This window comes from Panthera uncia, chromosome C2 (genome assembly GCF_023721935.1).
Source record: "Panthera uncia isolate 11264 chromosome C2, Puncia_PCG_1.0, whole genome shotgun sequence".
Lineage (NCBI taxonomy): Eukaryota > Metazoa > Chordata > Mammalia > Carnivora > Felidae > Panthera > Panthera uncia.
Window position 1 is genome coordinate 64,756,635 of NC_064810.1, and position 25,896 is coordinate 64,782,530.

Below are 25,896 nucleotides of genomic sequence, written 5' to 3' on the forward strand. Positions count from 1 at the left end.
CTATTTTATTTTATTTTATTTCATTTTATTTTACTTTTTTAAGAGATAGATCAAGCAAGCATGAGTGGGGAAGAGCGAAAGAGGGAGATGAATACAGAGAATCATAAATAGACTCCACACTCAATGTGGAGCCTCAACACAGGGCTCCATCACATGACCCTGGGATCACGACCTAAACCTAAATCAAGAGTCAGATGCTCAACTGACTAAGCCACCCAGGCATCCCTGTACTGGCTTCTTGTAAAGAGAAAAATTTATATATTGAAAATTTACTCTACCACCAGTCTGATGTTACATGCACATGCACACATACACCCATGTAAAAGTAGGTATGAATCCTATGCTTACAGCTCTGTAGCTTCGGTAAATAGAAAACCAAATTCTCAAACTAAAGCCAAAAAACCCACAAAACCCTACATGATTAAATTTAATGTGAGAGATGATGTTTCACTAAAACAAACCCCCCAAATTGGTTAATAATTGAAAGAGTTTTGGTTCTGGCTCTTTAATTTTTGTCTGCATTTTGACTTCAATTGTTTTATTTTTTTAATTAATTACTTATTTATTTATTTATTTATTTATTTTTGGGACAGAGAGAGACAGAGCATGAACAGGGGAGGGGCAGAGAGAGAGGGAGACACAGAATCGGAAACAGGCTCCAGGCTCTGAGTCAGCCCAGAGCCTGACGGGGAGCTCGAACTCACAGACTGCGAGATCGTGACCCGGCTGAAGTCGGACGCTCAACCGACTGCGCCACCCAGGCGCCCCGACTTCAATTGTTTTAATGCAGAGAATAACTGTTTGCATAAGTGTGTTGTAGAAAATGTCACTAGAAACATCAAAGCTTGGTTTGATAGTGCAAGCTAAGCAGACCACACACTTAACCATAAGATACCAGCAAGCAATTCTTGAAGACCAATTTTAACAGTGTTACTGAATAATAATATAAAATTATCTTTTCTTGGAGGTAAGATTAGCATTGTGATGTTATTAAAATCTGAATTATAGGGGGCATCTAATCTAATTCTTATTAGAGCTGGGAATGGAAAAATTCTTTATTGCAATTATCTACTTCTTGCTGCTAATGAACTGCTGCAAGTTGGTAAACACAAAGTTAAGCTCCAAGCAGTAGAATTAGCTAATTTGGGCAGGTCCTCTTGAATATAGCATGCTTATAAAACTGCTCCAGTTTTCTATGGCTATGAAATAAGTCATCCCCAAATTTGTGGCTTGAAACAATACTTACTTTGCTCACAAATTTGATTTGGGCAGAGCTTGGTAGGGATGGCTTGTCTCTGCTCCACCAGGACTTACCTGAAGTGGCTTGAAGACGGGGAGCTAGAATCATCTAATGCAGAGGCTGGTAAGTTTTTTCTGTAAAAAACCAGATAGTAAATTATTTTCACCCTTGTGGACTGTATGGTTTGTTGTAACTACTGAACTCTTCACTGTAGCACAAAAGAAGTCATAGACAAATAAGTGGGCATGGCAGTGTTCCAATAAAACTATTTATAAAAACAGACAATAGGCCATATTTGGCCAGTTCAAAACCTGCCAACCCTTGATCTCAAAGCTTGCTCACTGACATGTCTGGCAATTGATGCTGGCTGCTCATGAGGACCTTGTCTGGATTTTCCAGTCAGAATACCTAGTACCTAGATATGGTCTCTTCATGGGTCTTGCGCTTCCTCACAATATAGCGCTATGTTCCAAGGGCAAGTGTTCAGATAGAAAGAGCCAGAAGGAAGTTCTATCTTTTTTTATAAGTTAGCCTGGGAAGTCATGCAGCATCACTTCTGCCACATTCTGTGTGTTGTAGCAGTCACAAAAGCCCACTGAGGTTGAAAGGGAGGAAATACAGACTCTACCTCTTGATGAGATAGTGCCAAGGTTTTGAAGAAGCAGGTAGGACTAGGAATATTGCTGAGCCCGTTTGGGGACAATACAATCTTCCACATTTACCATTTGCCATGTGATGATTTGTTCTCCCATTACTTAAAAAAAAATTTTTTTAATGTTTATTTATTTTTGAGACAGAGAGAGAGAAACGGAGCGCGAGTGGGTAAGGGTAGAGAGAGAGGGAGACACAGAATCTGAAGCAGGCTCCAGGCTCCGAGCTGTCAACACAGAGCCCGATGTGGGGTTCAAACTCACAAGCCGTGAGATCATGACCTGAGCCGAGTCAGACGCCCGACAAACTGAGCCACCCAGGTGCCCCATGTTTTCCCGCTACTTTTTTACATTCAAACCATTTCAGAATCCTCACTTATACAGCAGGCCTTGACGCCACTTAAGTTTCACTTGTGAAAACATTCACAAAGCACAACCTTAGGTACTGAAAGTTCACGAAGCATTCTAAAGCAGACATCCAGAGAATTCAGAACAAGCTAAGAATTATTTTTAGATTATCGTTAAAATAAAAAGCCAAATTAAAAAAAATCGCAGAGAGACCTTGCAATTCTCTGAAAATATTTTCTTCATTTGAGAAACACTAATGGAAGCCTTTGGCTAGAGTGGAAGACAAATTCCTCCCAGCTTTTACAAGGTCTATTCCAACTCCCTGGAGTGAAGGCTGAAAGTCCTGTAATCATAAGCTGTGTGCATTTGCTGCAAGAGTCCTCTCCCCAGAGCTCCCTTGGGAAGTTGTAGTTCAAGGATTTGGTCTTGGCCATCTGTGTCTTTCCCTCAGAGGTACTGCTGACAGCCCATAATTTAATGATTTTTAACTATTTTCAGCTGCACTGTGACTCGTCTGCAGCCTCTTCATAGCAGTGTGAGGAAAAGATTCTCTTCTTTCTTCAGTATTTGGAATTCTGGTTGACTGGTCTTAGCTTTGTGGATCATCTTCCGGAAATCTTTCTTAGGGTTTTGCTTGGTGTCCAACCTGGAGGACTGGATACCTGATGCAGGCTGCCAGTTGATAGAAGAGAAAGCATGGGAACGCTTTCCTGCTTAACCATCTGATTTCTCCTTCTTTATTTGCTGAATAAGAATGCTTCAGCATTCTCAAATGCTTAAGCATTGCTTAAGAATGCTGTCCACTCTGATAAAGCCTTGCGGAAACCTTCATTCAACACTTTTAGTGATGGAAGAAGACATGGGAAGCATGTCTTCAGGTATGGAATGCCTGCATTCAGAGAATGTGTGGTGGACAGATTGAACTACCTATCTGATCTCTAGGGAACAATGACACAACAGGCCTCAGTGAGTCAATGACTGGGAGGCAGGATGGTGCTAGTATCTCAAACCTTTCACACTCACCGTGTCTTCTTTCTGGGTTGTTGGATGTTGAACTTTTCACAGTTAGTTCAGGGAGAGACAGCAAGGGCTCAGTTGGTATGGGGCTTTGGAAACCTTTACTGAGCAGGTAAAAGGGAAGTAGCAGCATATGCCCAAGGTGGGCATTGGTTAAAATAGCTTTGGTTAAAACTATTTTGCTGTTTCAATTGCATTTGTTACTGAGATGCTGAGCTGTGGGCCCTCCTTTTCTTCTGTAAATTCTGGTAAGGAGTCTCTATCTTTTTTTTTCAACGTTTTTTTTTTTTTAATTTATTTTTGGGACAGAGAGAGACAGAGCATGAACGGGGGAGGGGCAGAGAGAGAGGGAGACACAGAATCGGAAACAGGCTCCAGGCTCCGAGCCATCAGCCCAGAGCCTGACGCGGGGCTCGAACTCACGGACCGCGAGATCGTGACCTGGCTGAAGTCGGACGCTTAACCGACTGCGCCACCCAGGCGCCCCAGGAGTCTCTATCTTAAGATACATTCTCTCTTTCCTGCTGTTCATTCCCCCACTGAGAGCCAGACCTTCTCTCTGTGATTCATGTATTTGCTGTAGAGATAATTCTGATGTCAGAAGCAGAGGCCATTGATTTGAGAGGAGGAAAGCAACGACTATTCAGAAACAAGTCTCCTCTCATCCTGCAAATACCCCTAATTAAGAAATCCAGAAACAGATTCTGTGTCATGGAAACATAATTTCCTTTGACTCAGAGAGTTTCAGGAATTGCTGCAGGCCATCAGCGATTTTGATTTCCTGGGTTAAATGACTTTACCCTTTACCCTGAGTTTTCTTGAACAAAAGTGAATTCAGTCTAACATTTATGAATTACCTTCTATGTGCCAGGTGTGGCCCTAGTGACTTGAGAAATAGGTATGAACAACAGAATTCCTGAACTCCAGGAGGTTACAATTGAGTGAAATAATCTTTAAGTGGTAAACCTGAATGGTATGTGCATCCCGACAGAAAGGTGAAAACTGTTTTGGACACTGTTATGAGCTGAATTGTGTTCCTCATATGTTCAAGCCCTAACTCCCAGTACCTCAGTGTGACTTTATTTGGAGATGGGGTTTTTTACAGAGGGAATTAAGTTATAAAGGTCATTAGGATGCACACTCGGAAGAGAGGCTTGAAACAGGTCCTTCATGACCCGTAGAAGGAATCAACCCTGCGGACGTCTTGAGTTTGGACATGCAGATTCTGAGACAAAAAAGTTCTGTTGTTTAAGTCACTCAGTCTCTAGTACTATGTTATGACAGGCAGCCCGGGCAAAATGGTACAAACACTCAGTGGCCCCTTTCCACTGTTGTACGACCTGGTGGGGAAAACCCTGGGTGGATATAAATTAAATATTTGTAGAATTTGAGTTTACTAGACATTTGATAAATTCAATTCATTTATTCATTCTCCATCTCTTTACTCTGGTTTATTTTTTATTACACTTAACCTCTATCTGCGAAATTATTTTATCTTGTGTTGCTTACTACTTTTCCACCTGCTTCATGATAGATGTGTAATATATATTTGTTGAATAAGAATTTATCCTTCCTCATTCCCTTCACTCTCTCCCTCTCCATTCAATATTCAAGCACCTTTTATGTCCATTCCATGTTCATCCCTGTCAGAGCAAAAAGAAGTTCAAAGAGTGGCTGTTATCTCCAGGGAGCTTGTGATTTCAGGAGACAGATGAAGAATGCCCACAAGAGGAGCTGCATTCCGGAGCCAGGCAGTGGGTAAGTATGTGCTAGACAGGCATTGGATCATAACTGTTGCAGAGGGAAGGTGCAGTGGTTGAAGTGTGCAGCAAAAGGCTCATGGAGGAGGAGGATCCCATGCTTGATAAAAGAAGAGCCCAGGAGACAGTACGGAACGTTCATAGTCCATCTGCCTTCCCTAACACCTGGGAGCTGTGTTTAGGGAAGAGTGGGATTGCTCCAGGGTTGGGGCTTGATGAGGCACAGGGCCGCAGATGATGGATAGAAGCCGGAGTTTCATTCTGGCATCCCAGTAGGTCAGAGCCAAAGCCCAATGGCTCTTAACTCTGGCTGCACATGAAAATCACCTTGTGAACTTAAGATAAAATGTTAAATGTTAATGTAAAGACCCTACCTTGCTCTGGGATGTCCTGGAAACTGCAGGCAGGGCTTCAGAAAGAAGAAATCCATTTAGAAGGTGGATTGACAGCAATGGCTTTTAGCTGCAAGACCCAAGTCACTCTGCCCAGTCATGAGACTCTTGTAGTTCTGGAGTAATAGGGATAACTGCTGGAAGTAAGACATCGGGCGGCATTCCACTGCTGTGGCCTTCTTTTCCTAGGTGTAAAAGTGCCTGCTTGTGACAATAGAATATATTGACAGATCTGTATCCTGTTTCTGATTCTGTGCTGTATTTTACAGTGGGAGCAGTAGCAATAGCAGCAGAAATAACCTGGACTCCCTCTTTTTAGGACCTTTATACTTCCTGAAGGTGTTCATTGGAACTATCTAGAGAAGTGGTTTTTGTTGTTGGTTTTTATGTTTGTTTGTTTTGCGGATGTTAGGGAAAAGGGGTCCAGAGTTTTAGGGATTTCATAACTTGGGTCCTGTCGGTTTAACTTCATCCAGCATCATCTGTAAGGCCCTAGTATAATGCATGGCATATAGTGGACTTTCACTAATGAGACAGCAGAGATCCTCTGAAATGCTAAACTTCAGGTATAGTCTGAAGGAAAAGCACTGCCAAATTTCTTTTTATTTGCTCAAGAGTATCTTGAGCAAATAGAAAGGTAGGAGCAGAAAGAGAGCTGGTCGGCCTTTAAAAACCTAAAAATGTTTGAGATCTATGAGGCATCAGGCACTGTGAAAGATATTGTGGATATGAAATGATAAATTAGATGTTGCTATTGCCTTCCAGTCTCTGATAATCTAGTTGGAGGAATAAGAAAGGAACGAAAAATTAACAATAAAGGGTTTATATAACAGCTCCAAACAATAGAATTGTTGTCGGCGAGCATTATGGGAGTATCTAATTTATCACCAAATGAATTCTGAAGCCAGTTGAAACTGGCCAGAAGAAAGTGAGTTCACTTCAGGCAGGGGCAGTTACAATGAGGGAGAGATGGGTTGGTGTGAACAACAGTTAGAACCTGAGGTAGGTGCGGGCATGCTCTGGTAACAGACAGAAATCCATTTGGCAGAAGCAAGGAAGAGAGTTTCAGGCAAGCTGAGAATGAGAGAAGGCAGAGCTCCATAAGGAAGGGCCTTGAACCCCAAACCAAGGTGAGATTTCACCTTGAGGAAGTGGGAGCAATCAGTTTTTCAGCAAAGTGGACTTGAGTTGAAGAGATTCCATAAGCCCTGCTGAGACTCAGCATAAGATGTGTGGTCTGCACTGTTTCTAGTCATCATAGGGTCTTCTGGAACCCTTGTCCAGCATCATCTTTTTGTGCCATTTAAACAGCATAGTGCTTGAGAAAGAACTTCCAGCTGGGAGGACTGGCCGTAGCTTTTTTTGTTGTTGTTATGATTTATTGTCAAATTGGCTAACACACAGTGTGTACAGTGTAATCTAGGTTTTGGGGGTAGATTCCTGTGATTCATCGCTTATATACAACACCCAGTGCTCATCCTAACAAGTGCCCTCAATGCCATAGCTTTTTGAAACAAGGGAGTTACTGGTTTTCAGTATGCAGTGTATTTGGCATTGAACTTCCTTAAAGGGGCGGGAGTAACCAGGTAGCTTTAGAAAGTACCCTTCCAGCCTCTAGGACACTGTTCAGTGACTCAGCAATGGAGGTTTTGCAATGGGCTTACAGAACTAGACCAGCTTGCTTTTCCTTAAGGAAACCTTAGTGTCCTAAGAAAACCTCAGCCTGGGTCCCTGCCCTGCTGGGTTGAAATTCCTTCTGTCTTCTGGTAGCACGCCTGTAGCACATGCTCTGGAATTAGTGTCAGGGAGTCCAAAAACAACTTTGGAATCAAGTCAGATTTCCCTTCAAACTCTGGCTCTGCCTCTAACCAGTTGTGTTACCTTGGGCAAGTTACCTGGCCTCTCCTAGTTGCAGTTTCCTCATCTGCAAAACGGAAACAACAACTACTTTGCAGGGTGGTTATGAGTCTTCAATGAGGCAAGTATTAAGTGACACAGAGTAGGTATACTATATGTTTTTTTCTATTACAAGGTACATAATATTTCTATAAAGGAAATTAGCTGTGTCTTTTGACTCCTGAATAAAATCAGATTTCTTGACTTTCCAACTACAGCTTTCCTTCTAAGCCTGCCCTAATATTTGAGTCCTGCGGGTGGCTGTGCTCCCCAAAGTGAGCTTGACCTAGAAGGGTTTCAAGCAGAAACTTTAGTTGCCCAATAAGTGTGCTGAGCCAAAATGTCATCCTTACTTTGCCAGATCTATGTAGAAGACCCTTCCCTCAGGAACACAAAGAAGGGGGATTTTGGTATAAAGCAAGAAAATAGGATTTCTAAATGTAAGTCTGTGTTTCCCAAACAGCCTTATAAGATACATGCTTATATAATGTTTTACTATGTGCCAGGAATAGTTCAGCTGCTTTACAAGTATTAATTCATTGAACCCTCGTAACAACTGTATGAGGTAGGTGTTATTTTCCCAGTTTACAGTTGGGGGAACTGAGCCACAAAGAGGTTATGCAACTTGCCGAGAAAGTCACACAGGCACATGGATGACTTTAAGCCCTGGCATTGCAGTGGGGAAAAACTATTCTACAAAAATTAGTGAAGAGAGCCCATCTAAAATGCCTTCTTTTGACAAAGGTTTTGGGTATTATAATAAGGACTTTAAACTTAGGTGACAACACTGTCATCCATGATGAGATACCTAAGCCTCACTTCCCAGGTGACCTCAGATCTTGTGAGGAGCCTCACTGGGGTCCTCCTCGAGGCAGTTCCTGTTAAGCTGCTCTTCTTTTCTTGCTTCCTTTCTTTTGACAAAGATCTGCTGAGCATCAACCATGCACCAGGCACAGTGCTAGGTCACCAGGCACAGTGCTAGGTGCTGGGAACACCAAGATAATTATAAACAAGTTGTAGGCTCGAGAGGTTCACAGTCTAGGGGGGAAAGTGGAGAAGTGAACCAATGGTCACATACATCCAAAAGAAAGGGATCTGCAAGGGTATCCCTGCCTTTCTTCACAGAAGTGAGCCTCACTTTCTCTAACTCAGAACACTGAATTAACCCAGCACACTGAATTACAAGCGAGGCAAGTGCCACAATCTGTCCACTGACAAAGCTAAGCAGGGTGCCATTTGTTCTTTGTCTTTCTCCCTCCTTCACCACATCTCCCTGGTCTCTCCCTCTTCTTTTAACTTCTTGTCCTCCTTCCCTTCTTTTTTCCTATCATTTTGCTTTTCTCTTAGTTATCTGCAGACCTTTTTCCAGGGCTTATGCCAAGCACTTTTTCTCTGAGCCTACCTGTCTTGTTAGTATTTTTAGACATCCAAAGGTAAGTCAAAGAATGGGTTGGGAAACACTGACCCAGATCTTGTCAAACTCATAACAGGTTATTTTGCCTTCGTTACACCAGAATTTCCTGCCTCCTTGTGACCTCGATAGTGAAATGAACATCCCAAGATGCTCCCTGGTTCCAATTCATTGTGGCTGGCATTGCTAACATGAGGAACATTTCAGGGAGAAAAAGATCAGAGTAGGTACCAGAGGTGAGGAAGAGCAGTCTGGGCAACGTGCCTCCTGCCTTCAGCCCCAAAATGCCCTCTCCCTTGGCATAGGACCCCACTCCCTTGACAAAGCCCAGATGGTGTTACTGGGAAAAGTGTAGCAGCCAGAGGGTACAGAGAAAGTGCTTTGTTTGGGGCTCTGAGAAAGGGGACTAAGGAAGCTGATGGTGAGAAAGATGAACAGACTGTCCTCCTACTTAATGCTGGTTGTTACCCAGTTACACGCCTGTAAAGAAAGCATCTTTAAAGAGAAGACCTTACTCACAATAATTTTCTTGCTTCTCTTTCATTAACTATCATTCTATCCCCCTTCTCCCTAAGAGACTTAAAGTACTGTCATTTTCAGAGTTCAGTTATTTCTGGGTCTTTTAGTGATTTTGCTTCTTGCTTTCAATTCATTGGAAGGCAGTGAAACCAGATGGCTCTGCCTCCCTTTCTGCTGCTTTGCAGAACTGGTTCTTTGCCTTCCTTTGTTTCCTTGCCTTCCTTTGTTTCATCTGCTTATCTGTCCAGAAATCTATCCATCAAACATTTATTGTGCTTATACTTTATGCAAAGCTCTCGGATGGCTACTCTGGAGGACACAAAGATGCAGAAGACACACTCAGTGCTTTCAGGAACTTACAATCTGTGGAGGAGACACATTTAAACATAATAAAATCAATACAGACACAGAAGAGATTTTGTGGAACTTACATTGACTTTTCTCTTTACCATTTTAGAAATGATATGGTTCTTTAAAAACAAGCCTCCTACATTCTGATGCTTTTTTCTCTGCTATGAGCTCCAGGAAAGCCAAGTTGATCCTTTAAGGAAAGAGTTTGTCACAGGCCAAGAGACAGGAATAGACTTTGGAATCAGGATGGACACCTCCAACCCCAAGATTTCAATCAGCAGAACAACATATGCCTGGTTCAGAATCAGGTCTGGCTCCATGCCAGACCTTAAAACCAATAGATATGCATAATCCAGAGCATAGTAGCAGAAGCAACATTTCCTTCTCCAGGATTCCTTTGCACAAGTTACTGCCCTTTCCTCAAGAGCCTAACAGTCAAGAGCATCCAAAAGTCATGACACACTCATCCTTCTAAGAATTTTATCACTGGATTATCTGGTTTGGGGTAAAAGATTTAGGAAAGGAGCTGGTGAAGAGTGGGGGTGGGTACACAGAGTAAACAATAGATTTGGAGACAGTATCTGGGGGCTGTCATGATATTTGGCACATAGTTTTTAAACCAAATGACAAAAAAGGAAAATTCAGGGTAGATTCTTCATCTCTTCAATCAAGTCTATCAAAGGTTACAAAATCATTCTAGGTAAAATGGATAATAGAAGTTTCTATATAGTGGAGTTCAAAATATGGACCCCAAAATATCCTTTAACTAGGGGATCAGTCCATTCCATTTGGGGGTGTTCAAGACTCTACCTGAGTCTTGAAAGATGAATAATTCACAAGGTGCACAAAGTGGAGAAAGAAATTCTAGTTAGAAGAGGGATGGAGGTGTGGAAGTGCCAAGTGATGGGACTGACGGTATAGTCGCAGAGAGAGTGAGAAGGCTAGAGGGATTGCCAGGTTTAAAGCATGCATAGTCCACATAAGTGAGTGATAGACTTCTAGAGGTGACATACTAGAATGAAAGAAGCTAAAGCCCAACCACAGGACCCGCCACCATGTGGGGGAAGAGTCAAGGGTCTCCAGAGTTTCCTCTCTCCACTGGGACAGGTGTTTCTGGGATAGAAAGCTGCACAGGGAGACCACAGGAGAATCTGTTACAAATGTGAGTTTGGCAGAAGATCTACTTGGAACCTGGGCTGAGCCAGTGGCAACTCTGGTGGCTGCTTCGTGTCCACTCCCTTGGTGGTTCACAGAGGCTTCTCTGTTCCTCTCCTCTGCAGCACGGGACTATAATTTCTAGAGACTTGTTTGGGGAGGCATTTCTTATTTATTAAGTGGTCGTTTGGACAGCATACAAACAGCACAGGTGGAAGCTACAAACCCACACACAGAATAAGTTATGACATTTGTATTTAAAAAGTAAACGATAGAGGAATCTGTGCTACCAGGAGGGCTTCCCAGTCCAGTGTCCGGAGATTCCCGAGGTGTCGGCAGCCCTGAGCGTTCAGGATAAATCTTCTGGGAGAGATTTGGAACCAAGTGCCCCTGCTCCAAGCTTTTCTAATGAGGCCCAAACTCCTGCACACAAATGTGTATACACAAAGACAGACACACAGTGGGTGGGGGCAGGGGACAGCCTGTAAACAACAATCGCTTAAAGCAAAGTGGACCCACCAGTGCTTTCCCTGTGGCACTGGTGGTGGTTAAGTTCCTGGCACTCACTCTTCGCCAACTCCCTGGCTCCCTTGGGAGGTGTGGGTGGGCCCCTGGGCCAGTGAGAAGTGGAGGGCTGCTACCTGAGGCCAGGAACCCAGTTTTGTGATCTGGAACTGCAGGGTGAGCATCTCTCAGCTTCCCTACACTACCCTTGCTTTATCGTCTGGCCTGCCAAGTGCTGCCAGACTATCTCAGGAGAATGAGTGAAGAGATGTGTCCTCAGGGAAATCTACCAACCTGGAGTCCCATGAACTGAGGGCAAGTCATGCACGAGCCACTCTCTAGCAGTGTGATGTCTGGGGAAGTGACCTCAGTTCTCTAAGCTGCAAATTCCCCATCTGTAAAATGGGAACGAGAGCACCTACTGCACAGGGATATCATAAGGAATTACTGAAATTTTATATTGCCGAGGACCATGCCAGACTCAAGTTAAATATTCAAAACCTATTTTCTTTCCTGCCTCTCCCCCATTTCTTCCTTTGTATTTTCCCATCTTCTATTTCCGGGTTTATGTAGCTGTTGGTGGTCATGTAATTCTAATGGCCCCCAAAATACCTCTTGACAAATAGGACCTCTCCTACCCCATCAGAAACCATCATTGTGTGATCCTACACCCCCAGTACAAAACCGTACTGGTTTTGACTCCGTACTGGAGTCAAAGGGAACGGCCACAGGGACCAGGAGACAGTCTGGGCCTCTGGTGTTATCCGAGGTCAGGAGTGAGATCTGGGTAGCCTATGGGCACATGGAGACCTGACAGTCTCAGGGATGATGGTGAGATGCCATAATGGTGGAAACACATGTACACCAAATAGTGGTGTAAAGGTGGCTCTGAGCTGAGGCTGGCCAGAAGCTGGAAATTAGGGTGGTGGTGTTCACAAGCTTCAGCAGAAGTAAAACTATCCCCTGCCAAGAGTGGGGCACCCAAGAACGTAAGAGACCTATCTTCTTAGCAGGCCTGTCCATCAGAAGGCCAGTTTGATTGGTCGCTGTCTACAACTCTGGTTCTGCAGAAATTTTCCTTCCATGTTTCCATCTGTATAGTCCATATAGTGACCCACCTAGTATATATTAAGAGTTTTGTAGAATACAGGCTGACCAGGACAGAAAACCCTCTGTTCTCACTTAGCACCTTTTATCGAGAAGTTCTCTTTTATGATCACTGGAGTCTTTTATAGGAATGCTGTGAGGTAGTAACAAGATAGGCAATCCCCCTCATTTAATAGATCAAGAAGTGCTCAAGGTAACACAGTACTCAAGTGAGCATAGCTGAAACATGGTAAAAGCTTGATCAGTTCAGGGCACTGGTCTGTTCCCTAAAGGCCAGAACTGGCCTTCCTCCTATAGGCATTGGTATGGCTTGTCCTGGACCAACCTTTATATCCACACCCACTCTGCTGCTTTTCACACCAGTGTGGGTTTCAAGTCCTCTTTGAAGTTCACGATAGGCTTTGAGTGGGCCCACAGCTTTTCCCAGGAAGCCAGCCCCCCAGCAGGGTCAGGGTCACTGTCTGATGAACCACTGTCACTGGAATCAGAGGAGCTCTGGAAGCAGATTTCACAGTAGGGCCGGTGGCAGTGGCAGAAGAACTCATCTGAACTGCTGGACTCAGTGTCAAGGTAGTTGCACGGAGAAGACATGGATGGACAGTCTGGGAATCCCAGGGACAGCAGCTGCCACTGCTCAGGCATGTCTGGTGAAGCTCTGGATAGGTGTGGGGCGGCAGGACGCTGTGCTTGGTCAGAGCCAGAAGGCTGGTGAGCAAAGGCTGCCTGGCTCCCTCTGGTACCCTGGGGCTCTGTCTGGCTTTGTTTGCTGCCCTCCAGGGTGCCCGGCTTGCCTTGTGGATCTGGGAATAGTGAAGGCTTCCTGGAAGAGGGTTTTGGTGCCCTGGAACCAGCAGTTTGGGGATCCAGGCAGAGACTGTCCCTATTCTGCACATTTAGCCCACCATGTGCCCCAGATACAGTCCTATTTGCCCGATGCCCCATATATGAGGGTATAGAGCCTGGAAAGTGTGAGCGAGCCCGCAGTGCTGCCCGCCTTCTCCTCACCATGTACGGGCTGAAGCCCAGCTCCTTGGAGAGGGGAATCTTCTGGGGGTTCTTCCAGGGCTGCTGTGTATAGGATGGGGAAGAGGGGAGAGGAGCCTCAGGGCCCAGGCCCAGATCTTGCAGGACTTCCTGAAGCTTCTCCCTAATCACTGAATTGACCCTTGACAGCCGCTTTTGGGGCTCCTCTGAGTTCTCCAGCTGCCCTTGTCTCTGGGGAACAGGGCCTTCTCCACCTGGTATGACACTCTGGTGGGGGTTCACGGGTACTTGGTCTCTTCTTTCTGCACCTCGGCTTTGCTCAGGCTGTGGCTTCTGGCTGCAGCCCAAATTTAAATGACCAGAAAAGTCTTTGAAGTTAGAAATTTTTTCCTTCTGCCCTGAGGAGGAGCTGGTGTCTTTCACAGCCCCCTCCAGGCTTTGTACACTTGAAGAGGGCACTGAGGTGCTCTGGGAGTCCTGGGCAACTATACTGGTATCATTCTGAGAGTCAGAGAGGCATTCCAAAGGCCCTTGAGCTACCAGGCTGTGGGCAGAGGCTGCAGTCAGGCTGTTCTTGCTGTGGGAAGAGGTGGGAGGAATGGCCCACTCTGGGGGGTCGAAGGTACACTCAGCTGACATCAGCCTCACTAGCTTCTCTTTGGCGTTGTTTACTTGTTCCTGCAGGCTTTCAATCATAGCATTTTTCTGTAAAATAAAAGCAAAACCATCAATAAAGGATGCCTCTGAGGGTTTTTAACACAGTTTTCCACAGCGGCAAAAGAGTGGTATCAGAACCTTGCTTTAAATCCCCGTTCCTCTGTGTATTGGCTTGTGATCTTAGGCTCTGAGGAGGTAGCTCCATGAGGTGAAATGAGTTGATGTGAGTGAAGTGCTTAGCACAATAACTGACAAATGGTGCTCAATAAATGTGGCATCGTCTGTGGGAAGAGGTCGGAGGAGGCATAGCATTAGCTTTTTGTTGGCTGCTGCAGCACCCTCTCCCCTTTCCTCAGAGCTCAGGGGGTCAGGTCAACCTGCAAAACACCAGTCTGAATAATGTTTGAGATGACCCAACTCTAGGTTTGTCACACTTTCACAAAACACAGACAAATTTCAGGTGTACCTCAAGGGGATGAATGAATGAGGAAATAAGTATCTTGCCTCTTGCTAAACAGACTAGAAAACTGGAAGAACAGAGAGAAGAGTGGAGAATCCTGAACCAAAGAGATAAGACTAGAGTTGGAGGGGGGTGTGCTACAAGAATCTCAGGATGGTGTTATCACCTCCTTTGGCTGGACCTTGGGGGTGGGAGCCAAAGCTACCATGTGGCACCATCAGCTGTCTGTATCTCCTAAAGAAATGCAGGCACCAGAATTATTAAAGAAGCTTTTTATTTTGTTATGTGTTGTTTAAAGAGAATAGTTGGGACCAAATCCCTGACAGCTTGATTTAGTAGATCTAGAATGGAGCCCAGAAGATGAATCAGACTGGGGCAGTTCCACTGCTGAGCTGCCTACCTGCTGCATGGCTGTTAGTTGGTCAACAGGGTATTCCCAGGAGAGCTGGCAGTTGAGAGCTGCAGAGGCGTGCCTGTTCTAGTGGCAAGATCAGGGGCCGTGAAGTGGGAGGGAGGGGTGGTGGAGGGTGTGCCCCGAGCATCCTCTGGTGGTACAGCAGGTGATCGTCTAGCTCAGACCTATGTCCACCTGATGAAATTTCTGATGTTCAAAGGCAGCAGAGCACAAAAGAGAGCTGATGGGGCAGATGATGGTCGAGGGTTTGGGGGGTAATAACACAAACACTGAATTCTAGGAAGTGTTTGTCCAAATACCAAAATACTGCCTCTTTATTGCTATCTTCTTTAAAAGCTGAGGGTGAGCATCTGGACGTCCATATACTACGCCCTACAAATAGAAGAATACTTACTTTCTTTAGGCTCCCTGAAACAAGTTGCCTATGGACTGAACTGGTGGTTTTTTTCCTCAAGTTGATATGGGAGAGTTGCCCAGAAGTGACCCTTTAAGGGAGAAGCAACTTAAGTAAACGAGTCCAGCAACAGCCCTCTGGCAGCAACTCTGAGCAGACCTCCTGTTCCCTACTTATAAGCAGGAGGGTGATTTTCCGAATATTGGTACTCCAGTTTCATCCTGGGTTAGTCTACTTCTTTTATCATCCAGAGAGAGTCCAGGATCAGTGAGTAACTGGTGAATAAGCAGAAAGGATTCGCAGCTGAGTGCCTGCCTTCCCATCCTCCCTGTGCTCACCTGCAGAGTGGTAAGGCAGGGGTGTAGCTGGGCAAGTAGATGACTCAAGGACTCACCAGGAGCGGAGTAGATGAGTAACAAGGCGACATTCATTCAGGCTCTTCATGATATCTGGGTGGTGCCAGATATCTCTCTGAGGATCTCACAGGTGTGACTAAGCTGGCTGCACAGAAGGGACCCCAACCCTCTTCCTCCTCACCATCCCCTCCCCCTGAAGCCCACCAGGCACATTCTGATACTACCTTCAGGAGGTCTCTACTCCCCCACAGGTAGGGGGAAGCCACCAGCTAATGACAGCTACCCCAGCAAGTAAACTCTGAATGCTGACTTTTTGTGCCTTATCCATAAATTTCTTTGAGTGTAGAAAAACAGGGTAAACATTGAGTTGGGAGGAATACTTTTCTCCCAGCAAACCAAACATCTGAAGCTGGCTGGTGACAGATTTAGAAACGTCAGCCTAAACAGTAAATTTCCCTTGTTCCAGAAAAGGAAGTGGGGCTCTGTCTTCTCCACGGCTGCATACTAATTAAAGGCATGGTGTGAGGCACTGCCATTGTGAGGCCAAAATCTGACCTACCATGGCAGCTACATTTAAATGAACTTATTAATTATTGCTTTTGGCATATCTGGGGAAGCAAAACATCCACAGGTGTGTTCCATAGGGTGCAGGCCATAAGGAGAAATGGAGTCACACTCTTGTTTCTATGGTTCAAGAAAGTAAACTAGTAGGTGAATTTCCTCTGCTGTAGTGTGTAGAAGGGAGGTCCTTCAGCCTCTGAGAAGGTTCTGTCTGCTGGTCTTTCCACAACCTGGCAAGTCAGTGATGCATGCTGCTCAAACAGCCTCTGGGGGACCTCTAGCCATACAGTCAAGGGGGGCAAGAGTGAGAAGACTGTAGGAAAGTAAGAGGAGGACATGAGGCGACAGATGGGGCTGCGTAAGAGGGACCTGCAACCAAGAAGCTTGGAGTAGGGGTCTGTGCACATGTGGAGGCGGGAGGGATACTTGTGTTTATCGACCAGGCAGTGCTGGAACTGGAGATTCAGATACTGGAAGCTCTCTGGGCTTGTGAAGAGGGCTGGGGACAGGATACTTGTTCTCAGGCCTGTTCTGGGAAAGATGTTCCAGGTGTAGGGCACTGAGGGGAGGAGGCCAGGATTTTTACTGCCTCTGCATCTGCTTTCTATTAGGGCCCTCCCTCCGCAGACTCAAGACATCTTTTTGGAAAGAGCAGATTCAGTTACTGCGTGGGAAACAGGGTAGTGTGGCAGAAATACAAAAAGCACGTCACAAATTACCATAAGGCTAAAGAGTCAGGCCACTTGGCTGTTCCAACATTAGCTGATTGTGAATAAAAACCATCCTGGATGTTCTCGCCAAGTTTCTAGCCTTCTGTTTAGCTGGACAAAAAATGCTTCTTTGAAGACCTCACAGAGTATCAAAGGCAATGCTACTCCCTTGCCAGGTAGGAAGAAATCTGGCTTTGAAATAAAGTCCTGAATGCCTCATAAATAGTAAAAATATGGAGAGGTATTACTCTGATGGATTGAAAAGTTCCAAACCAAGAGTGTGGAGGGAGGGAACAGAGAAGCACAGGCAGCAGGTGCTGGCTGCCATTAATCCCTTCCCTGGTTGTGTTTCTTGGGTCCCCATCACACCATCCTCTCATTCAGGGACAGCTGAGACCCAGGTGTCAGTCCAGTTACAAACAAGTGTAGTTTCCCACACAGCACCTACTCAGGTATGTTCTGTACTGAAAATAATATGAAATATAATTTTGTTAGAGCAAAAAACTAATTCCTCTGGGTCCCGTGTCTCCTTTCCGGGGCAGTGCAGCCTCAAGCTTTTCCAGGTGCTTTCTTCAAGCACACATTACACTGCCCGATTCTGGGAGAGGTGCCAAGCCTGGCTCAAGAACAGAAGGAAAAAGGGCTTGGGTTTGCCCAGTCCTCCCTTGGTGCTACTATGATATTTAGAGGCCCCATTAAGTTCTCTGTCCCTGCAACTCTTGATCTCAGGGTTGTGAGTTCAAGCCTCACATTGGGTGTAGAGATTACTTAAAAATAAAATCTTGAGCAAATAAATAAACAAATAAGCCCTCTACCCCATCTTTAGACACTTTTTGACTTTCTGGGTTGGTAAAATGATTGCAATCTCTAGTTCAAACCTGGAAAGGACAGTAATGGGCCTCATAAGATCTTGGAAATGAGGGCACTACTCTAAGAGAGAATGTGTCATACAGAAAAAGGTAGGATCCACTACGACTCATGGCCTTTACAACACTGTTCCCCTGCTTGGAATGTTTTTCCCTGCACCTGTACTTAACCTTCAGCTCTCAGCTAAGAGCGTCTTTTCTGAACATTTTAATTAGGTTCCCTTACCCTCACTACCCATTATTCTGTCTTACCACTCTTATTTCTTCCTTCATAATTCTTATCACAATTTATAATTATACATTTACTTGATCAACATTGATTTCCTCCAATAGCCTGAGATCCATGAGGCTAGGGACTATATTTGTTTAGTTCATCGGCACTTTGCACAATGCCTGGCACACACTAGGCCGATGAATGAATGTAGTGGGTAAGCTGAGTGTCTGCAATGGGTGGGTCCCTGGGGAAATGCTGTTTTTTGTTTTCTGTTTTTTTTTGCCTGGGGCTGAGGGAAGTGGACGTGGCTAGGAAGTGGGGGAACAGAGGGCTAAGAAAGAATGTTAGCAATGAGACCTCTGGGGCCCACCACTGCATGACTGGAGTTCTTCCTGACAGAGAATCCACCAGGCAGGGGTCTAGCTTACTTCCGTGAGGAGTCTGTCCATGGAGTTTTTCTCTCCTCTAGTGTGGCAATTCTGCTCCTCACCATACTGCATATGGAAGCTTTTGCTGGGAGTGCTGAAATATTTGGCCATGCGTCTGATTGTTTGGTTTTCCTCTTCAAATGCCTTCCACTGTTTCAGCTGTTAAATAAAAGAAAACATGTTATTTATTTAGTTACACTCCCAGAAACACATTCTCTCACTCTTTTTCAAAAATATCAAGGAATTACAGTGTCACAGATATGTACATATGTGTAAACTATTCTCTCCTCAAAATGTACTTTACTCTGGCAAGTTCATAAACGGTAATGACAGAAAGTATAGAGAATGTTGAGGTCATTATTGGTTTAAAAAATGCCAAAGAAAGAAGCTGACAAGTAGATAAAATTGAATAATCTCAGCTTGCCCCGTCTACCTGCCTGTTAGTGGACTGGTCAAGGCAAACCAGAGTTGAAATATATTTCTAGAGCCATATTCTCAAGCCAGAATTTAGGAGCTCTAATAGGATTAAGCAATCTAAACGTTATATGTTTCAAATGAAACTGCTTTTGGTGGTAAGTATCTGTTCTTAATTATTCTCATTTTTGGAGTAATAATGGTGTACTTACTGCTCCTGCTGGAAGACTTCTAACCCAAGTCAATAATCAAGTCTCATCCAGATAGAAAACCACAAATGTCAATAAAAATCCATAGAAATGATAGAACATTAGGTCTGAGATCTGACTGTCCTTTTTACTTGACAAGTGAGGAAAGACTCAGAAGGAGTATGACCTCTCAAGGCCCTCCAGCTAGTTAGCAGCCCAGCCACAGCTGTAAGCAGGGCACCGTGCCACACCGCATGTCCTCAAGCACAGCTGATGAAGACAGAGACTGTTAACGTGGGGGTTCTAGGGAAAGTTTTTCAGGAGAAACTGGTTTTGAGAAACGATCTGGAAGCCTGGGCTGGTCTAATTTAGTAGGGATGGAAGGGAATAGAGAACATTCACAAACAGGGGCACTGTCTAGGGCCTTTGGGATACTGTTGCCATGTGGCAAATGCCGGTAACAGGAAGGCCAGGGGAGACCACAGTGCTCAACGCTTCTCTTTCTCCCTTAAGGAATTCTCCTAATGAAGAGTCCTGGTGATGTACACTGGGCACTTTGGTACCCTGGCTCTAGAAATGATGCTGAGGGGTCTGTGGGTAGCCTCACAGGGATCCTGGAATTTATTCGCTACCTCACCAGACATTTATTAAGCTCTGCCTATGGAGTGTAACCCAAATGTGGTAAAGCTGAAAGGATTTAAAATTCTGCCATCAACTACAATACATTCTCACCCAAGTCTTGGATTCTCTGTTGATTCAGCATGAGTCCTTCATGGTATCAGGGGTCTGCGTGATATGTGCTGGGTCAGGCTAGGACCCTCCCCTTATATGCCCTTCTCAAAGTCCCCTTCCCCAGGGTTCTGTCAGCTAACCTTGATACTCAGGAGTTATTGGAGCCTGGCACCACAGGGTGACTCTATGGTCTTGAGTGGATAGAGCCAACCTCCAGTGTTATTCTCCCAGCACTCACCCTAGCAGTGCTGCAAGTATCTCTGTTCCTTCTCGGGCCCCCCTTGTTTTCTTAGCAGTATAGCTAAGTATAGCTTTTCCTTTCTGTCCTGTACCACCTCCTCTCTGCAGGGCTGCTGGAAGAATTGCTCAACATTGGTGTAAGGGCACCTCCAGAGCTTCTGGTCTGTCTCACACTAAGCTGGCTGGGTGGGGCCAGGGTGCCCCTTGACTAAATCCTCCTCTCTTCTGTGGAGATCCTGGTTGTTAGGACTTGACCCTTCTAGCTTTCTGGAATATGGCTACAAATGGCCCTCAGGTCACAATTTCAGGACCTCTCCATGGCACTTCCTCTGGTAGGACAAGCATTTTCTTGTTTTCTCAGCCTCTGGGCTATGTGGGTGTGGTAGGCTGAATAATGCTTCCCCAAAGATGTTCCCCTCCTAATCTACGGAACCTGTGAATATGTTACTGTACACAGCAAAAGGGATTTGGTAAATGTGATTGAGTTAAGGTTTTTGAAAAGGGAAGATTATTCGGGATTATCTGGGCAAGGCCAATGTAATCACCAGAGACCCTCTAAGAGGAAGGTAGGAGAGTCCAAATAAGAGATGTGACCATAGAAGCAGAGGTCAGAAAGAGAGAGATTTGAAGACACCACACTGCTGGCTCTAAAGATGGAAGAAGAAGCCACGAGTCAAAGAATGAAGGCAGCCTCTAGAAGCTGGAAAAGGCATGGAAACAGATTCTCCCCTAGACCTTCCAGAAGGAACACACACCTACTGACATCTTGATTTCAGTCAAATATGACCCGTTTCAGATTTCTAACCTCCAGGGTTATTAAGATAATAACTTTATATTGCTTTAAGCTACTAGATTTGTAGTAATTTGTTACAGCAGCAATAGGAAACTAAAACATTAGGAATTGGGATTAACTCTCAATTTCTAATAGGCAAACCAGGGCCTTCAGAAGCTCACCCCATGTGCCTCTCTCACCTCCTCTACTCGCCCCTTGTTTCAGTTTGTGCTTCAAAAAGTGCAAGGTACAGGGGCACCTGGGTGGCTCAGTCAGCTGAGTGTCTGACTTCAGCTCAGGACATGATCTCATGGTTCGTGAGTTTGAGCCCTGCATCGGGCACCCTACCGTCAGCACAGAGCCTGCTTCGGATCCTCTGTCTCCCTCTCTCTCTGCCCCTCTCCTACTCATGCTCTCTTTCTCAAAAATGAATAAACGCTTTTTTTTTTTTTTTTTAAGTGCAAAGTGCAGAAGTGTTATGGTGCTCCAAACATACCCTGTTCTCTCTCATGTACATCTGCCCCTGGGCATGATGTCCCCCCTCTAAAATGCCACCCGCTGTCCTTCCCCAGTCTGCTCAGTGAACTGTTATTCCTCCTTTAAGACTGGGCCCAAACACCCCTAATTTCTGAAAAGGTATCACTGAGTTCCCAGACTGAGGCACCCCTTACTCAGCATTATGTAACATGCCTTCCTCAAACACCTGACACATATATTATAAATCCTTTCACATCTGCTCCTACTAGACTCAGAGGTCGGGCCCCATGTGTTTAGCTACATGTTTCCTGCAGTTAATAAGTACTCATTTCATGAGTAAATGAAGGAAGTTTTCTTTTACAAAGTTCATCCATTTAGTAGGGGCGCTGGGATGTATACAGATAATGATAAGGCAGTGTAGAAATTCCTAAATACCTTCATTCAGGAGCAGATGAGACACTTCAGGGATTCAGATGAAAAAACAATGTCCTATCTCAGGACTCACCTGCCTCTCAGAGCCAGAGGGATGGAGGGGGGAGATGTGTGTAGGGATGGGTCACGTTCAGGTCACAAAAGTACAGGCTAGCTCATTGCTGGTGATGACTTCAGTGTTTGGCATAAACACTTAGGCATTTCCTGAGGGCCTGTGTAGAGTGCTCTTTGGTCCACTTGCCTCTTCAGAAACGTCAGCCATTTCACTCAGCTCTCTAGCGCCACCTAGCCGCCCGTGAGGTATCTGTGCCTTTCCTTCCATAAGCCCCTCCCATCAGTCCAGTCTGAAGGTTTAGCTGCAAGCAGCAGTTTACCTCCTTGCTGCCTCCCCTCCCCATATAGCTCTCCTCAAAAACCTTTTCCAAATTTGTTCAGCCGTCCTATTTTCCCGGGAATACACGGTGCTGGTCTCACAGGGAGAATCTTTCTTCTACCAAAGGCCAGAGGGGAAAATCAATTCAGAGGCACACAAAAAGCTGACAGGCCTCAGTTACTTTTATATTTTCAAAAAGAATCTACCTCCTAAACCTAAAATACAGTAAACTATAAAATGCATTTTTTTAGTCATGGTCAACTCAAGAGGAGATAAAGCATGAGACAGAAAATAGAAGAGGAAAGACAGAGTAAGAGAATGGAAACTCAAGACAGCTAGGAAGAAAAGGGGGAGTGAGACAGAGAGACAGAAAGAGAAAGGCAGACGCTGCCTGTCCACCCAGTTCCTGTACCCCCCAATAACTCAATTTCCACTCCCACTTCAACAAACCAGGTGCTTGTTGCTTAGATCAAACCTGGAAGTTAGATTCCAAACCGAACCTTGTCCTGCATGTTTATGTCTGTGATGGGAGTGTACCTAAAGATTACCACTGAGGCTTCAAACACCAGAGAGAGTGGAAGTCTTGCATCCGAGACTTAGGCTTCAAAAGGGACAGAGGTGAGTGTGGAGAGGGAAGATACAAGTAGGGCCATATCATGGAGGTTGCAGATTCACTGAATTTTCAGATAGAGGTCTTGTTTAGATCAGAAAGGCTCTCCTTTAATAGTTCTTGGTGATTACTTCTGTCCCTAATTAATCCTGTTGTCTTTCAGAGATTCTTATTAGCTCTAAATTGTATCCTAGGTCTGTTCTCCATATTTTCTTAACTGGCCTCTCATTTTTTAACATCTCCTTGTTTTCTGCTTCCTTAAATTAATTCACTAATTCAATATTTTGCCATATCCAACTGTCTATTCAATGCTTTTATTGGGATATTAAGTTTAACAGAATATTTTTCATCCTTATTCAGTATTTCATGATCTAAGATTATGTCCTTTTCATGATGGTTCACTTTAGTTGAAAAGAGGCAGTATCCTTTGAATCCTGTTGCTGAGACAGATCAGAGCTCTTCTAAACACTATTTTACTTCAGAGGATGACAGCTTCTCCAAGTCTTCAGAAGTTTGTAGTCCCGTTCTTGTGAACTGCAGAATCTCTTCATAGGTCCTTTCCTCCTAAATTTATAGTCTTACATGAGAAGAGCTATAGTTTCCTAGTACAGTATATATATTCTCTTTGCTTTTCACTCATGGTCACAATATGGCTGCCATAGCTCCAGACATCACAAACATTCAAGGTAGGAAGAAAGTAGAATAGGTGATGCCAGCCATGCCTCTGGCTTTTTTAGGAAAGCAAAAGCATTCTCAAAAGCCTTCCAGAAAACCTTTACTGTTCAAAATGGTATTACATGGGTACCACTAGTTATAAGGGAGGTTGGCAAAGCAAGTGTTGAGCTCTTTCAGCCTATATAGTGGAGGTGAGTAAGGAAGAAAGGGGTTAGCAATAGATGGATGGGTTACCAATCAACAACACTGGCCACAAAGCCTAAGGGGTGGGCTACACAAAAGATGCCTGCCCACTCTCCTTTCCCCATCTCCCAGAAGGGAACAGCCCTTGTTTTTCATAGCCCTTTTCTGCCAAATCCCAGACAAATAAGCTGGAGCTCTCATGGTTTCCTTCAATCTAGTTCTTATAACATAGAGATTCAGCAAAAACCCCCCTGGTTTCTAGTACAGATGCAGTACCCATCCTTGGTTTTTAGTGCTGCTGCTACAGATTTTCCGTATTTGTTTATTCTGCAGAATATTTTAATGAGAATTTACGAAAGGGAAGAAGACTATGCCTGTGTCGGACCATCATGCCCCAAAGTGCAGTCGTAACTCTACCTCAGTCAACACTTTAATTATCAGTTAGCTCCCTCATGAAGTCATTCATAGTCAACTTCAAGCTGCAAAGGGAATCAAGATAGGGTCTAAAGGGAGTAGAGGGAGGAGATAGGCCTCGGGGGAAGAAAAGGAGATATAGAGTGAAACAGGACAGGTGCCTAATGCCAAGTTCATTAACTCAGATATATGTGGCTCAGTGGTACCCTAGGGCATAACATGAATAATTTAACATCGCTTTCAGAGTCTATGGATTCCTTCTCCTTTCCCTCTGACTCCTTTTCTTTCTCTTTGCTGTCTGGATATTTCTGCTTCTATCTTCCTCTCTCATTTGATATTTTTTCTTAGCCCCCATACTATGAGACACATTTTTATTCAGTTTTTATCTCTCCTTATTGTAAAAAGAAATGATCCATATTTTCTTCTAATAAAAAGAAAGAAAAGGCACTTTAAATTGCATAAATTCCCAAATGAGTTTTTCCTCTGTGATTCTGCAATCTCAGATAGGAAAGAAAGGTTCCTCATTCCCAGGCTAGTGAAAGAAATGACGTTACCAAGGTGAAGAGGGGACTGGGGATGAGTGTGAGGTTGACTGGAGGCTAAGTGGAAAGGCAGGTCTGTGAGGCAGCCTGTCAGGGGTGGACACATGCTGCCTCGGCTGCCAGCCCCTAGGGCCTGCCCTCCTTGCTGACCGGGAGCAGAGCTGTCCCCTTTAGGGGAGCAAGGAAGGAAGGACAGAGAGAGCCAGCTCTCACTGGGAATCTGCCCTCCTCTGACTCTCCAAGAAATGGTACCCAAAAGTGTCAGTAGAAAACAAAGTGAGCAGTTTATCATGCCCAGTGAAGCCTCTGGAATGACAACAAGGACTGGCCTGCCACATTCTCCTTAGAGCATACCTGGGGAATGAAGATGAAGCAGTTGATTGTGGTTGTGCAAACAAAGATACCTCCAGATGTGAGTCCAAAGACCAGGTTGGGCCAGGAGTGCAAGTATCTGGTGACCACAAACAGAAGCCCAGCGGCCACTACTACGAGGTTGACCCCAACCATGATGGTTAAAGACTGATTCACAGGAGGAGAGCTGACGTGGTCAGTCAGGCCAGCCAGGTAGGCACCATATAGCAGCAGCAGGCCCTGGAGATGGAGAAGAGAACCAGGGGCTGAGAGGAGTGGAATAACAGGCTTGGTGTCAAAGAGCAGTAGGGTTGGGCCCAACTTCCTCAACTTTAAAATAGGGATAATGCTCTGGTTTCTCCTCAGATCGCATAAATCTTTCACCTTTTACTAAAATAGGGATAATAAAACCTACTTCAAAGGGTTGCTATGAAGACATACTAGGTAGGATAGCACATGGGAAGACCTTGAAGGCAGCCCTTACACACCTAGCAGGTGCTAAATGTTATTTTCCTCCTCTTCACTGAGAATTGGTTTATTGGAGGTCAGCAAGTCAGCTATCAGACAGGACTCTGCTGGGACAAGGCACACGACAGGAAGCCCACAGGACAGGCTGCTGGGCACTAGGAGGGCACTGGGCACACGGTGCTGTTGGTGGTGATGATTACCACATCAATTGTGTGGTTCTGTGCTACATGGAACTGAGGGGCATGTATCAGCTGAAATAGCCCTGTGCTCTGCTTGTCAAGCCATGTGCCGCGGCAGGGGCAGTGCCCTGAGGACTGTTTTTTTTTTTTTCTAATTTTCCCAAAGGCACCATCTGTTTGCCAAGCCCTGCACCTGCAAGATTGCATCTGTCTAGAAGGGATGCCTTTTTCTAATTTACACAAAGGATCTCTATAGGCTAGCAGGGGCTCTGTGCCAGTGGGTGTTTGTGGGAGATGGAAGAAGAGAACAAAGGCAGGCTGGGACCTAAGCAAGACTGTGGAGCAGGCACAGGCACTAAAGGTTTCATCTATACCCTTCATCCTCTGTGTGACATTCCCTGCCCCCTCCCCCCTCCAGGAACCCAGTGCCCTATTCTTTCCTCTTTCCCAT

At 45.0% G+C, this 25,896-nt stretch overlaps 1 protein-coding gene across 1 annotated transcript in view; it reads right to left on the minus strand.

Annotated features, from left to right (window-relative positions):
* Positions 1–12,608: 12,608 nt before the first annotated feature.
* The window catches only part of GPR156 (G protein-coupled receptor 156), a 144,555-nt gene continuing 131,267 nt past the window's right edge, over positions 12,609–25,896 (minus strand). The window contains exons 8-10 of the mRNA XM_049629177.1: positions 24,802–25,038; positions 18,396–18,554; positions 12,609–14,039 (exon numbers count right to left, since the gene is read on the minus strand). Of these exons, the coding sequence (XP_049485134.1) occupies positions 12,705–14,039; positions 18,396–18,554; positions 24,802–25,038 (1,731 nt within the window). The 3' untranslated portion in view covers positions 12,609–12,704. The remainder of the gene's footprint in view (positions 14,040–18,395; positions 18,555–24,801; positions 25,039–25,896) is intronic.